Source organism: Gymnogyps californianus, chromosome 1 (assembly GCF_018139145.2).
Source record: "Gymnogyps californianus isolate 813 chromosome 1, ASM1813914v2, whole genome shotgun sequence".
Classification (NCBI taxonomy): domain Eukaryota; kingdom Metazoa; phylum Chordata; class Aves; order Accipitriformes; family Cathartidae; genus Gymnogyps; species Gymnogyps californianus.
This window is the reverse complement of record NC_059471.1, coordinates 176,826,087-176,841,030: the sequence shown is the minus strand read 5'-3', so window position 1 is coordinate 176,841,030 and position 14,944 is coordinate 176,826,087. Positions and strand designations below refer to the sequence as shown.

At 36.9% G+C, this 14,944-nt stretch overlaps 1 protein-coding gene across 1 annotated transcript; it reads left to right on the top strand.

Moving 5' to 3' along the window:
* Nucleotides 1–127: 127 nt before the first annotated feature.
* On the top strand, nucleotides 128–13,093 carry LOC127025487 (GLIPR1-like protein 2). Its single transcript, XM_050910499.1, has 6 exons — nucleotides 128–298; nucleotides 1,943–2,188; nucleotides 4,674–4,777; nucleotides 10,562–10,647; nucleotides 12,147–12,173; nucleotides 12,268–13,093. The coding sequence occupies exons 1-6, from the start codon at nucleotides 128–130 to the stop codon at nucleotides 12,420–12,422; spliced, it is 789 nt and encodes a 262-aa protein (XP_050766456.1). The 3' UTR covers nucleotides 12,423–13,093.
* The last annotated feature ends 1,851 nt before the right edge of the window (nucleotides 13,094–14,944 follow it).

The following is a 14,944-nucleotide window of genomic DNA, read 5'->3' as shown; positions in this document are numbered from 1 at the left end:
ACAGCACCCCCGGCGGGCTCCTGGCGCCACGCCGCTCCAGGGCTCGGCGGGCGGTTCCCTGGCGGAGAAGGTTCTGGAAGAGGCCGGTGGTGGGCGCCCCTCAGGCGAGGCCTCGGCAGCTGGGGCCATGAGGCCGTGGGCGGCGGTGCTGGCCTTGTGGCTGGTGCTGGGGGCTGCAGCTGGGCAGTCACCCGCCTTACCGAGCATCAAGGATAAGACCTTCATCGAGGACTGCGTGCGCGTCCACAACGACCTCCGCTCCAAAGTGCAGCCAGCCGCCAGCAACATGCGGTACATGGTAGGGACGGGCCTGGGGGTGCATGGGTGGCTCCAGAGCCCCACCCAGGGGGATGGGACAGTGGGCCAGGGGTCTCTTGGTAGTCCCTGGGTGAGGCGATCAGGATGGCATCGCTGGTTTGTGTTCAGATATCATCACGTTTATTTGATGATAGGAAATACTGTAGTGAGTTGAGTCAGTTGTAGACAGGTGAGTCTAGAAATAACAGACATGCAGGATGAGGATGCAGTGACACAGGCCAGCTGAAGATGTTCAGATTTCACCCCAAGCAATTTCTCCTTACAAAGAAGCAGTGGTCCAGCAGCAGGACTGATCCAGAAGAGTTAGGCTCTCCAACAAAAGGAAGGATGTGAACTGCAGTATTGGGGCTGAAGGGCATTTCTGGTGGCAAGGAAGAATCTCTGCTTGTCAAACCCAAAACAAATTGCACTTGAAAATTTTTGCTGGAAAAGGTTAAACAAAACTGAAGAAGATGCAGAAAAAGTGGATGTTTGATGTTTAGTCCACTTCATACCACAAGAGGGGAATGTTGTGAGCAATGAGCGGCTAAAGGATGAGTACCCTGAGGAAGGCTTGGGAACATGCACGTACTCGGGTACTGATGGCAAAGAATGCGGTTTGCTTGAGTGGGTTTGAAGCCAGAATGGCAGATAAAGGTGTATAACTTTGGAAGTGAAGAAGCTTGTGACAGACACCGCACCCAGTTTTAGTACTCAGGAATAGGAAAACCAGGAAGAATTATGAATAAAGGTATGCATGTAGAAATATGATTAGAAAAAACCTCAAGGCCTTAGGGAGAAAACAGTATCGGCAGCCAGTGGAGTTATTGTAAGATCCACACTGAGACTTAAGAGTCAACTGAAATGTACCAACACCAATAAACCTAGGCAACAAAACACAGGATCTTTTACATAAGACATAAAACTAGGTACTTTAATGGTAGAAGAAACTTGCTGAAAAACAATCACAACTGGAAGACATATACCAAAGATCGTTCATGTTCAGGAATCAGAAGTTTTGTTAAAGGTGGCAGACTGCAAAGAAGTAAGAGGTAGCAGAATGAGTTACTGGCCAAACATTGGCATGTTTACCTCATGAAGCTGTCTTTGTAAAATGCTCTGATGTGTATTTAAAGCTTTACCATAGGAGGAGTAAGTATTTGTTTCCAGAGGCTCTCTTAAAAATACTTAAAATATTTCTACATCTGAATCTACAGTAGCTGTGCATTTTTACTTTGAATTATTTTTTATGTACCAAATAGAAATCCTTAATGATCTGTTCAACCAAAAAAAATAGGAAAAAAGCTTCATGTTTCATTAATGTGACAGTAGTTTCTTATCTGAAGATAAAAGTGGATTTCAAACATCTTTTCAGTTGCTAGCAAGTGCTCTTACAAAGTTAATTTTCAACAGTGAAGGGGGAAAAAACTCATCTAATGAAATTAGTTCATATTTCTGTGCTGCAACAGGAAAAGTCAATGAAAATAAAACACGGGTACTTGCCTAAATAAAGGAAAGTATTTCTTCATGAAACTCCAGCATATGATATCTGTCTGTATTTTATTGCCTAACTGGTTTTATTTGATTGTTTAAGATCGGTTGTAACTTAGCATTGCACAACTATTTCACCTTTCATGTTTTACAGACTTGGGATGCAGCTTTGGCAAGGACTGCAAGGGCATGGGCAAATAAATGCATTTTTGAACATAACATATACTTAAGTAAGAAACATCAGTGCCATCCTAATTTCACATCTATTGGAGAGAATATTTGGGTTGGAAGTCATCAAGCATTCTATGTTGCTGATGCCATTAAATCGTGGTATAATGAGGTCAGATTCTATATTTTTGCAGTGCAGAAATGTACTAAGGTTTGCGGTCATTACATTCAGGTAAGAGTTACCTTCAGTAAAATGTCCTGTATAGTGCCTACCAGATGAATCAGTAGGGGCTGTAAATAATACAGAGTTGTATATATGGTTTGTAGTGACTGACAGCTTCCTGTCTTTTGTAATCTCAAGCAATGGCTGTACTGCTGGTTACCCCTGCACTGGTTCACCTTTTTGTCTTGTATAATAATCCATTCTTCTTGTCCCCAATATTGGTGTCACTGAAAGCCTCACTCCTTGTTTCATTGTATCAGTACTACATGAATTTTATAAAATAATCATTTCAAGTTCTCTAGCTGCAAAGCCACACAGTTCTGAATTCTGTAAGTTTGGAGATGCTATTCGAAATAATCACAGTAGTTGCAGAATGTCTGTGGGTACTCCTTAGTAGAAGTGTTAACAGGAGGAGAAAATCCAGCCAAAGTAAATTGTATTCTTTACAAATCTTGTAAAAAAGGAAGGGAGAAAAAAGAGCATCAACAACAGAAGAGGCAATTGATGCTATATTTCTGATTTCTCAGTCGTAATTCTGACAAACTTAATTCTGCTGAGAAAGCTTTTCTTTGAACACTTAATATTTTAAATGGATTTATTCATTCCCATGTTTAAAAAATAAGCTTTGCAGTAGAATCAGTTTCGTCTGAGCAAACACATAATATTTCACTGATCTAAAACAGATGACAATTTTAATGTCAAGTAGATCTTATCTAGTAAAAGTGACTCTTTAATTTCTTATCTCAGTATTCAAAGATGCTTAGACTGCGCTCTGTGCACATTACAGATGAAAATACTGTGCAGTATACTTACAGTGAAACTGTTACCGGACACAACGGTAGCTGCGAGGTTCTTTTTGAGTAGACTTTGGATTGTGAAAAGAAAATACTTAAAGTTACCAGAATCATTTACAGAGCATTTTCTGTTTGGGTCTTTTTGCACCTCTTTTTATGTCTTTTCTCACTTATTCCCCTCAAATGTTAATTCTTGTTTCCTGCCCCTGGTTCTGCAACTCAAACAAACTCAAAAGCAAGGCTGGAGGATTTAAGTTTTGCTGTTTATTGGGCAGTAAATCTTTAGAAGATTAGAACTAGAGAGTATCTTTGGAAAGCGTTTTTCATTTTTTCTCTGGCACAATAAATTATGAAAAGTTAGGTAGCAAGGTAGTTCCTAGCATTTCAAAATTTGCTGTTCAGCCTTGTCTACATAGAATTCTGGAGGTTTTTGCACATTTCTCTTGGAGTGATGTTCACTTCTAAGCTTTCTTTCCCCTGATTAATATTAATTGCTGCTTTCTTCTTACACATAGTTAAGTCGTATCAAAATGTTCATGCATTTCAGGCAGTATTTCAGGCAGAATTACAAAGGAAGCTAATCAATGGAAAAAACAAGCAGAGTACATGGGTTAAACACCAACGAACATGTAAAAGTACATATGTCATCAAAATTGATAATCAAAGACCATGCATGATCCAGGAGCCATCATGGTCTTGAAGGCTCAGACACAAAAGTGAAATAAAATTTACGAATCATAAACAGATAGGCTGTGTAGACCTGCTGAGAGAACCGCGACACAGAAATCTCAAAATGGTGGAAATCTCAAAAAAATATGTGAAGCTGTTACATAAAGGCCCCTGAAATGCTCAGTCCTTAATCCAGGATTCAGGTAACACCACATTAAACATTAAGATCCTTTTCGAAGAAAGGTTATGTCCGTTGAACATAACCACTTCTTGCAGTTATAATTGAAGAGATGGAACTTTTGGAGATAGATAATCAAATCAGTTTGTCAGTCTGAGGCCTGTACTCTTGGTACTGGGGAGATACTGAGAGTAATCCACTATGTCTTTAAGTTTTCCAGAAGTGGAATGTATAATCATCCAGATGTTCTAGGTATATAGTTAAACATTTTTACCTGAATTCAGTACGGTTTGGTTAGTCATATGCAGAAGGTATAGGAAGAATCTGCCAAGAAAAAGCAGATGCCTGTAAGTGATAGTAAACCATCTTTTCGTAAGTGTGGCAGATAACACTTGTTAGTCTGAAAATGTGTAGTGCTAAAGCTTTCAGACTTAGGTTTACAGTAGTAATCAGCCAGACCACTGCTAGCACACAGGAGAAGGCCTTCTTGCAGACCCGAGTTATGAAAGCTGAAATTAATTAAAGGACCTGTTGGATAATTTCCACTAATTTCCCTTTTGTTCCATGAAATCTACACCTGGATCATAACGTCAGTGACTCTTACTGAAATTGTTCTGTGGAAGATTCTGGAAACTTGCAGCATAGGTCACTTCATCTGGAGGGGTGAATATTTAGAAGTTCATCTTAAAAAGCTTGCTTACCAGCAAATTTTTTTAAATGTGCAAAAAGATCAGATGTTGCAAAATGAAAATAATGTGTAGGATTTCTGAAAATAATGGAAACTTTCTAGATATTAGACTAGGTTACTGTTGAGTGTAGTTTTTAATTTATTTTAAAACCTTTTTTTTTTTAGGTTGTTTGGGACTATTCTTATAAAATAGGCTGTGCTGTTACTCTATGTAAGGAAGTTGCAGGAATACGAAATGCAGCAAATTTTGTTTGCAACTATTCACCAGGGTAAGTTGCTGGTTTAAATGTTAAAAAAAAATGAAAGCAATTGTAATGACATTTAGCTGAAAGTAAATTGGGTTCTTTATTTATTGGTAGTCTTGTAAATGCAATTGGAGAAAATGATGGTTGTCTGATTTAGTTATCAAGAGAGCCATGAGCATTAGAACGTGTACTTCCTTAGTTTTTTAATCTGTTAACTTTACTGATAAATCTCGTTCTGTGCCAATCTTAAGCAAACAGATCCCAAACTTAGCTCATGCTCCACTTCATTGATTTCTTTTTCATATGAAACAGAAGAAATGAGGAAGTTGCTGCAGGCAACTGCTGTCAGAGCTGGAATTACTTCTTTCAGTTTTATACATTTTTTCGATTGCACTTTAGCTTTTTACACTGAATTTCTTTTTTTTTTTTTTCCTTAGAAATGATAGAAATAATAGCACAGTTGTTAGATCGGTTGCTTTCCTTTCTGTGTAACTTAGTAAAATAAAATTACATTATCGTTTCTTGCCTATTTAATAGCTGTGATTATACCAAATGTTATTTAAGCATTAGAAAACAGTAAATAATCTGTGCAAGAAAAAGCTAACTGCAGCTTGTGATTTTACATTTAAATTGATATTCTGAAAAAACATAGGCCCCAGCCAGTGCTGTTCCTAAAGCAGGACTTTGAAAACACCGAGGGAGATAGTTTTAAAATAATACGTTTTGTCTCATAATAATGCAGAGTCCATAATCAAGCATGTGCATGTGCAATCTGTTTGTCATTTTTAAAACACACATAGCTTGTAAGCTTGCATGACAACTGTTCTTTCTTTTTCTTCTAGCAAACCTGAGCCACTATTGGGGAGTTCAATTAGCCTGAACTAAAAAATTCATTGACTCCTGCCCATCTCTTCCTGTACCACAAAACTGGACTTGTACTTGAATTATTATTTTGAAACTTGCTAGCGTATGGAACTTTGTTGTTGTTTTCTTTTTAAAATCTGAATTAAAATGTTTCCAGTTGCCAGTGAAGAATAATGACTAATTGACATGAACAGTGGTCTGTAAAGCCCTGTCACTTCAGACTTTTCTAATCTGTAACAACATACCGTGTTGGTTTGCTGTGCTGTTCTGCACATCCTGGAGAACTGATAGCTAAGCTGAATAGCTGTCGAAGATGAGGTCTAACGTGCCATTGTTCTTCGGTCCACTGCTTGATACCGAGAATGCTGATCTCTACGTCACCACACAAACAAATGGAGTTAGAGCAGACAGACCATCTTCTAACAGCCTTTTCCCTTCCTAAACTGTCTGGAAGAATAGGTAAACCTTAACCTTGCCACCAATCATCACGACACTCCAGATACTGGAACAGCCTTTTCCAACTTGACCTTCCTAAGTCCTTCTTGAAGTTTGGACCCTTAGTGCTCAGTTACCCTGCTAGATAGCAGTTTCTTTTCAGAGTTGAGGATGCACCAATTTAAGGACCACCTTGCCAAAATTACTTTATTCAGTGTAGCAGTTTTACAGTGTAGTCCTTTTATAGACCTTTTCTGAATATCTGCTGCTGGCACCATCCATGTCTGAGATGCCCAGAGTATCCTTCCCCCTGTTGAAAGCATACAGTACTTTGGAATGTACTGTCATCATTCTCATACTCAAAGTTAGCTGCTACATCCTTGCTACCATGCTGTGTTTGTCATGCTGTTCTTCTCATCTCTTCTACCTACCTTCCTCTTGGTAGGTGAATCTTCATCTGTTATGGCCAAGAAACCTTTGGCTCTAAGAGGAGCCTCAAGATGGTCCTTACTGCTCTGTTTGAAAGGTAGCAGAATCTTAGAAATGCCCTTGAAAGGGTCTTGTAAGATGTCACATAGCTTACTGGACATTCTTCTCAACCATCCTAGAGAGCTTTCCCAACTAGTCATTTTCTTTTACGTATTTGTTTTCATTTACCTAGTTTCTTTTTCTATTTTAGCTCTTCACTTTCTGCACCATAGACAGAAAGTCCAAACTAGAAAAACTGAACGCTTTGTCACATCTCACTCTCATTTCTGATAATCATGGCTAAAGGCAAGAAGTGTAAAATACTTGGTGAATCCTGAAGGGAAGACTAGATAGATACTGTGGTGATTTATCACTTTGCAAGATATGTATAAGTTGCAACTACCAAATTAGTAAGTGTTGTATGCATTATGTGAATATAGGGTGCTGTGACATTCACATGATGTCAGAAAACTCCTGGCATCTGACAGTTTCTGGAGTCTTCACAGCACTGCTGGGTGAAGGCAAGCTGTCAATCTGAACTGGATTCACCAGTCACTCACTGGTGTCTCAGGTTGAGTGCTAGCATTGTTTTTTAGGTACGAGGTAGAGTTTGCACTCACCAGCCCCGTGGAGACATACCAGAGGACCTCCGTTTGAGAGTTCCAGCTTGTTCTGAAACTAATCAATATTCACATATTTATGATGCTCAAGTCATTTTGAAATCACATAGTTTCCACTCTATGCTATGAAGGAAGTCTCTGTTGAGACACTTAAAAATGCCTTCTTAGATACCAGCATGTGGCAGCTCTGCTTCCTATTCCAAACCCTTTTCTAATTATTTTCTTTTCATGTTTAAAGTTTGTTCATTTCATTTGTCTTTCACAGGAGGAGACAGTGATTAATCATACATTGACTTCTAGGGAAACTAGTTTAACGCATGCAAATCAGATATCCCAGCTGAAAGTCTTCATCTTCGTGCTCAATTTTCTCTCACGCATTTGGAAATTGTATGTCAAAATTACCAGGATGACTCTGTTACAAGGTGGTTAGAAATACCAAATACCATCACAGACAGATGGACTGTAGATGTCATTGAGAAGATTTACTCAGTTCAGTTCAGACTGTTGCTCTTACTTGTGGTTCTATTTAGGAAGCTTAATCTTAAGTCTACTTTAGCAGAAGTGGAAACCTGTCCTGGTTTTGGAGCTATAAGTTTCCACTTATTTTAGAGCAAAGGACTTTATAACTGCATTCTGTTGTGAGTTGATGCTGACACATTCAGATCTTACAGAATTAGAACAGCTGTATTTACAGTTTCAGATTAGGAGTTGTAGTGGTTGAGGTTATCCCAACACTGTTAAAAAGAGTAAGATGCCTTTAAACAGCATGATACATTCTTTCATATTCCTATCAGTCTGTCTTACAGGTAGTACCTGTATTTTGTGAGTTTTAAGTGCTGTCAAAACAAATACTGTCATTTCACCTTTTCACATCAAAAGAGGATTCACTGAGGTCCTAGATAGTGGCAGCGACAGGATATCCCTGTTTTCCTGTTCAGCAGATCATGGCATCCTCAGAACAAGAGATGTGCCATGGCTTTCAACAGATGTGGAAAAACTACCTCCTTGTCCCAACTTCACTCAATGCCTCTCAGTTCTTCTGTTGTAAGAAAAAATGATAATCCATGATACTTGTATGCTTCTGGGAATACAAATAACATTGCATTACCTTTTTGTTATTGTACCTTTCCATGAATATGACCTTCCAGGTCTCCACCACCTCTTTAGAAAGATAAGTGACATCCAGTCCCTGATAGGTGGCTGTATCTGCCATTTTTAGGACTCAGCTTCTCCTGAAGAAGCTGTGGGAGTTACAATGTTAGAGGACCTCAGTGGCGAGTCAATAAAGTGGTAAATGAAAATCACTGTAAGTAAATACGTAGTGATACACATGGAGGAAAAGGCAGTCACCTATAAAACCATGGAAAATGTCAGCTCAATACTCACTAGCTGTCAGAAGCAAATGAAAAAGTAGTAATGATTAATTAAATAATTACTGTTAAAGAGTAAAACCTAAAACAATAATAAACACAATAAAACTCCACTTTTCATGGAGACAGCCTTTTAGTTTCTATGGCCTAAACGAGCAAGACAAGTGAAATTAAAGCCCCTGTGATAGTCTCCCATATATTTTATTCCATTTAAGTAGCGTAGTCTTCAGAAGCCACCTAAAGTTCCTTGTGAGAATGACTTTTTTTCTCCCTCCGGAAGTTAATTTGTGCCTTTTTCTCCCATTCCTTACACCTTCTCAATGAGGCAGCACTCTACAACCTAGGTATTAACCAATCTGTAGATAGATGAATAGATAGATAGATTTACTTATTTGTAATAACAAGATAAGGCCTTTCATCTCTCCAGATCTGTGGCTGAGAGTTCTATCAGTCTTCTCAAAGAGGATTTCACAGTGGATTATGAACTGTGTGAAGTAATAGTGTAATTATCACTTACAGTGGAAGCCTTTGATGCCAAGAAAGACTTGCTGAATTGCAGCTCAGGCAACATCTGTAGCTTCTTTGTATTGCATTCTTGCAATTGAAACATGCACAGTCACCAAGTGGGTCTGCTTACACACCCTTATGAGGCATTATGCTCTTGGTAGAGCTTCTAGAAGCAATGCTTTGTCCTTCAGTCTTTCTTATTCTGGATTCTGAGACCCTTTTTAAGATAACTGTGTGGGCTACTGTTTGGAATCACCCATGCTGTGAATGTATATATGGACAATCACCCAAAAGATACTTAACCTGTAACTTTTTATTTTTGAGATATTTATATATACATTTATATATAAACAGCTGTCTTTCCTGCTCTTCTCTGACAAGTTCAAAACCTATGTTCCATTCTTGGGATCAGAAAATCCCCATTCAATTTTATTACTGTCTGGACTGCATGTCAGGGCATGTGGTTGCAATACGCCACTGTAGATGCTGCTGGGATAAAACTCAGGCCAACAGTGTACCTGTGGGTGACGTATATAAAAGACATTTCAGAGAAGAATAGTAGCAAGTAAGTCGCAGGTAATCTTTTGGGGTGTTCTTCTCCCTCTAACTTGTAAAACAACATTATACCAGCCCTCACATCTATGTGTCTGGTGGGTAGCTCTTGTTTATAAATACAGATGATACTGGGTGTAAATACAGACTTCAAATCCTGAAAAAATTATCACGTCTTGGTGCAAATTATCTCCTTTGAGGAGTGCCCACTATGGAGGTGAGTAGAGTGACAAACAAACCTAACTATAATAGCCCACAGTCCTTTGAGGGGACTTAATCTGCCCCTGTGTTCCCAGGATTAGGCTATGAAACATAGCATTGCTCCATCTTTTTGAATGGATGCAGCATAGACTGGATACTGTGTTTCCCATTACCTAGTAGTGTAGTATAGGCAGCCAGAATGATGGTATCTGCATTATCATTTTCAGCAGTTACATATATAAGGAGCCTTTCTGAGAATGTGCAGTGGTAAGTACTGCAGGCTGATCTTTATATTTAAACACTTTGGCTCTGCCTGGATGAGATACTTAAGCATTTAAGGATCCCAGTGTCTTTGCTAAGACTGCATACTTACTTTTGGACATTTGTGTTTTGTGGAATGAAGCTCACAAGATTTCTTTTTTTGCTAAATAGTTGGGTTTAAGCTATTTGGGAGTGTGTCAGCTTTAAAATTTTCCACTCTAAGATCCTCGTTTTACCACAGTTAAAACCAAGCTCCATCCAGAACATTCTGTTTTAGTAGTTTATATACCGATGTAAAATTTGAATAAAAAGCCTGAGTATTTTCCCGTAAGAAAAATAATAGCTTTTTAAGATTCTTTTATTTCACAGGGACAGAACAATGAAAACGAAAAGAAGGAAAATTATTCTGAAGTTTTTAATGAATTGTCAGCAATTTATTATATTTTCAGTGTATTTATTTCAACAAATGATTTAAGATATTTAACAAATCATTTAAAATTATGTATGAAACTTTTATTTTTCCTTTGTAGTGGTAATTTTCCAAGAAGACCATATATAGAAGGAAAATCATGCAGTAATTGTGCAAAAGGGGACACCTGTGAAAATAAACTGTGTAGTAAGTAAAAGCAAATGTGAAATGCAATATGTAAAAGGAAATAATGCAACCACTTGATAAAGAATGTTGGGAGCTTTGTTTTACTCCTTGATGGTTCTCACCCAGGTCCAATTCACAAGTAATTTAAAAATATTCTTAAGGCCATTTACATTCAGGAAACAAATAGATAGTTCATGTTTTACTGAATCTGGGTCTCAATGATCATTATGAAGTCTTTGTTTGATTATAGACAGGTATAATGCATGATTGTAGTTAAATGTATTATTGTTTCTATTGCACTCTGATGCTCTGCTGACTTCATTAATCATACCAAAGAAATCAGCAGCTAGCTACATACTTTTCAAAGTAGCATTTAGCAGCAATTCTTGAATAGTCTCATAGGCCTTCAAAAACTGCAAAGCTACTAATCAGTTGTATTTAGACTAAAATATTTAAATTGCAGTTACTGAGTCTGTTGTGACTGTTATGCGCAGCCACAGCAAAATTACATTCGAGCATCAGTATAGCTGATGCTTATACACTGTAAGCATTCACAGTAACTGTGGGAAAGTCATTCTGGGTCTGTAATTCATGCTAGAGTTATGACAGAAATTCACAGAGGCACATTGTCTTTCTCACCTGGTTACGTCTGTGGGAAAAGGAACTGCATACTGATTTGATTCTCTAGCTATAAAGTATTTTCCCCATGGTGAACAGGATTCATTCCTTAAATGAGGTAATTCTTTTAACTCTATTCTTGTCAAGAAAATCAGAGTCATGAATTGCTAAGTATGCATCATGTTTTGATGGAGTGAAACATCAAGAGACAGTAGGTCATCTCTCTTCAGAAAGCTGTAGACCTGACACCTTCCACCTACTGGGAAGTCACAAGCTAGAAGTTTCCTGTGGCTAAAGTTAGGACATATGTTTTTAAGTTTCATTTGGTTTCTGTTTAACATTTAGTTACTATATTTGCTCAATATATATGTTAGTATAGCTTTAAAAACATTGAGCAATCCTGTAGGTCTTAATTTTTAGGTAGCAGTCACCTCTGAAAAACAGATACAAGGAATACCAGGTTATACTTGACCTGAGGATTAGGCCACACTTAGGAAACAGTCTGTCTCCCATTCTCATTGATAAAATTGTATTTTATAGTATTTACTAGCTCGTGTGTATATTCTGAATATTAAACAGTATTTATTACTTTGAGAAAGACGAAGGAGAGAGGGTTCAAACTGAAAATAAAGGGGCTGTATAATATGTCCCTCTCCCCCATCCATGTCATTGTTATAAACAATAATAGCTTTATGGAGACATTATGAAGTATTGTTTTTAGTTTTTATCAAAACATTTTAGCTTTTGTCTTATTTGTGAGGTTTATCAATGGGAATTCTCAGAGTTTTTCAAATTCTATTGACTGTAAATCTGATGAGTTTGTTTTAGCTAGCTAGTAAAGATTTAAGGAGAGAGAAATCATGGCTGGCTGGTAAAACTGTTTCTTCTTTCCCTTTTTCCAGGAAATCCAGAACGTGATAAAATTATGTGTACGTATTACAATTTTACACTACTGCTTATATTCCACAGTTACTTTCAATGTATGTTCTCCAATAAATCTTATATTTATATGCTTATTTCTAGATTATTCAAGATGGCACCCCCCTTGGGAGTTCAGAATTGTATGCGATGAGGCTTGTATCACTCTTGTAGTTTTGAGAGCATCGCTGATGTTTCTTGCTTTTGTAGCTGTTTATTTTATCAAAAAACACTTTACAAACATGAATATATCCACTTAACTGGATTTGAAATATATACTATCTTCTGAAGATACTTGCTAATGAAATAAGCAAAAAAGTCATACTGACATGACTTTAAAGACAACTTTCTTTGACGGTAATTTTGTTGCTATTATTTTATGCTCCTTAGAGAAAGCTAACATGCCAAAAAAAGTGAAATTATGTGTGGGTAAAACCCATATTGGGAAAATACTAAGCTAAAGATGGTATCTGGTGAGGTTTGGAGCCTTATTTTTAAATACCAAATTTCCCAAAACTGTGACATACTCTATTCCTGGAATTCAAGGAGAAAAGTATGTGTCAATTAAACAACTGTTACAATTCATACTAAGCCAATATTTGAAATCACAATTGCTTAATTTAGATGCTGAGAGAAAGCTAGCATCATATTATGTACTCAGTCCTGTTCTCTAGAGTGACAGAATGTTCTGAATAAAATGTATAAAGTAAGAAGATGTTATAGAAAGATAGTTCTTCAGAAGTCTTGATGTTTGTGAAGTTAGTACAACTTGGTATTTGTAAGCTAACTCATTTATTGTTGCACATTAAAAATGTGAAGCTTTAGATTTATTATTAAGTATTTTGTTCCTAACTCCCTCTAAACCTTGTGCTTAATTTTAATTTTTTTTATTCCTTGTTTTAACGTGTACCGTTACTTACGCATAGCATATTTCCTGTTTTGTAAGTGTTCTAAAGTTTTAATAATAAATTTTCTTTTATTTTATCTTGAAACTTGCTCAAGTCCATTTAGTCAACACAGATTTTACTCTTTATATCCAAGACGTGAAGTCTTTCATTAATATGCTTTAATTTCACTTTCTCCAAAAGACAGATGAAATTTATACAAGAATCTGAAGCTTTTTTTCTTACCAGCATAGCAAACTAGATTTTTTCCTGATTGTATCTTAGTCTTTTCTAGTGAATGCCAATATGACTGTATTAAAGTTCATTATTATTAGGTGATGTTTCACCATTATTATAAATGAACAAATAAACCCACAAATTCTGCTATTTTCTTAATGTTCAGAACTCAAATTGAGCTTAAAGGAAGCTTCTGAGTTCAGCTTTAGGAACTAATTTGTCTTATACTGTCTTTCTCTGTGTGTGATTGACAATTTAGGTCTAAAACACTCCAATTTATTATCTAAATCTATACTGATCATTCCATTGATTATATAAAAAAATAACTTATTGTAAGTCTCAAAGAAGATAGACTTCTGTTGTAGATTAATTTAGAATTAAGCATGTGCTAGCTATTTCTTCTCTAAGTTTTCTCTTCTAAAATTGCTAAAATCAGAACAGACTTTTCAAATACAAGTTTTATTATTTAAAACTTGGATTACATCCTCAAATCTAGAAGCCTAGTACTATATACCTAAAACCATAAATAGGTGGCTCCTACATGCAAAATTGTGCAGTATGAAAGTTCCTGAGCAGCAGCTATTCCCATTGGTTTACCTGGAAGTTGCTGATATTCACCATCTCTGAAGATAAAATCATTATTTAGATGCCATATTAGAGTCAAAAGCTTACTTCAGAGCTAAATTTCAGACATCTGTAAGGAAAAAAAAATTCCTTAGTACGTGAAATACAAAATTTGGTACTACAATAAAGCTCTTTCAAGTTTTAAAGTTGTTAATATTGCATCATTTTAAAATGCTGCCTTTTTATAAACAAAACCCGCCGTTTACATTCAGTGATTAAAACATAAGTTTTCCTACTTGGAGCTGTGACATAACCTGGAAGAAATTAATATCTAACACAGTAACTCCTATCCCTGAGAATAACTGTCCTTCTTGGGTTTGGTAACTCAGTTACAGTTAGGACTGTGGCAATCAGAGTATGCCTTGGAGAGAAGGCAAAGTTGAAAAAGAGCTCTGCAGTCTCCCAAAGCTTTAGAAAAACCTCAGTTCTACTGGCCATATTTATGCCAGGCTGATAGTAGGCCTTTCATCTGAGACATAGTTTTAGTGTTTTTTTTCCTGAGCTAAGCAGTGTGGAATTTGCTACACTGAATGATACGCAGATAGTGATGACATCAGATCCTGTTTCAATAAATGAAGTATTTTTCCATCCATGAAAATATTTTTTCATTCTGCTTTCCTGAACTTGTGATATAAGGTTTCTGTCCTCATTGCTGGTTCTTGTGGTGTGCACACAAAATACATACAGTTTGCCCTGTTCCCCAATTTGGTGTCTTTGGAAGGAAATCTAGGAGTGGCTGAGAAGATAGTTCATTCCAAGATCCCCTTTTTAAAAACAGCATAGATGTGGACTGTAATGGCTTGCTGTATCTTCTCTCAGGAGATTCCTGAGTGTTATTCCATAAAATTCCAATAGTATTGTAGCAGTTCTTGAACTTTCATACTTTCATGCTGCTGCCATGCACCAACCATTTCTGGTGTTATCCGGTGAATACAGGCTTACGATGGACAGCAGAAAAGCCTGCTCATTTTTCAAATGCGTTGAATTTAAAAAGAAAGAAACAAATGTGATAAATGATAGTCATTTAAGTTCAAGAA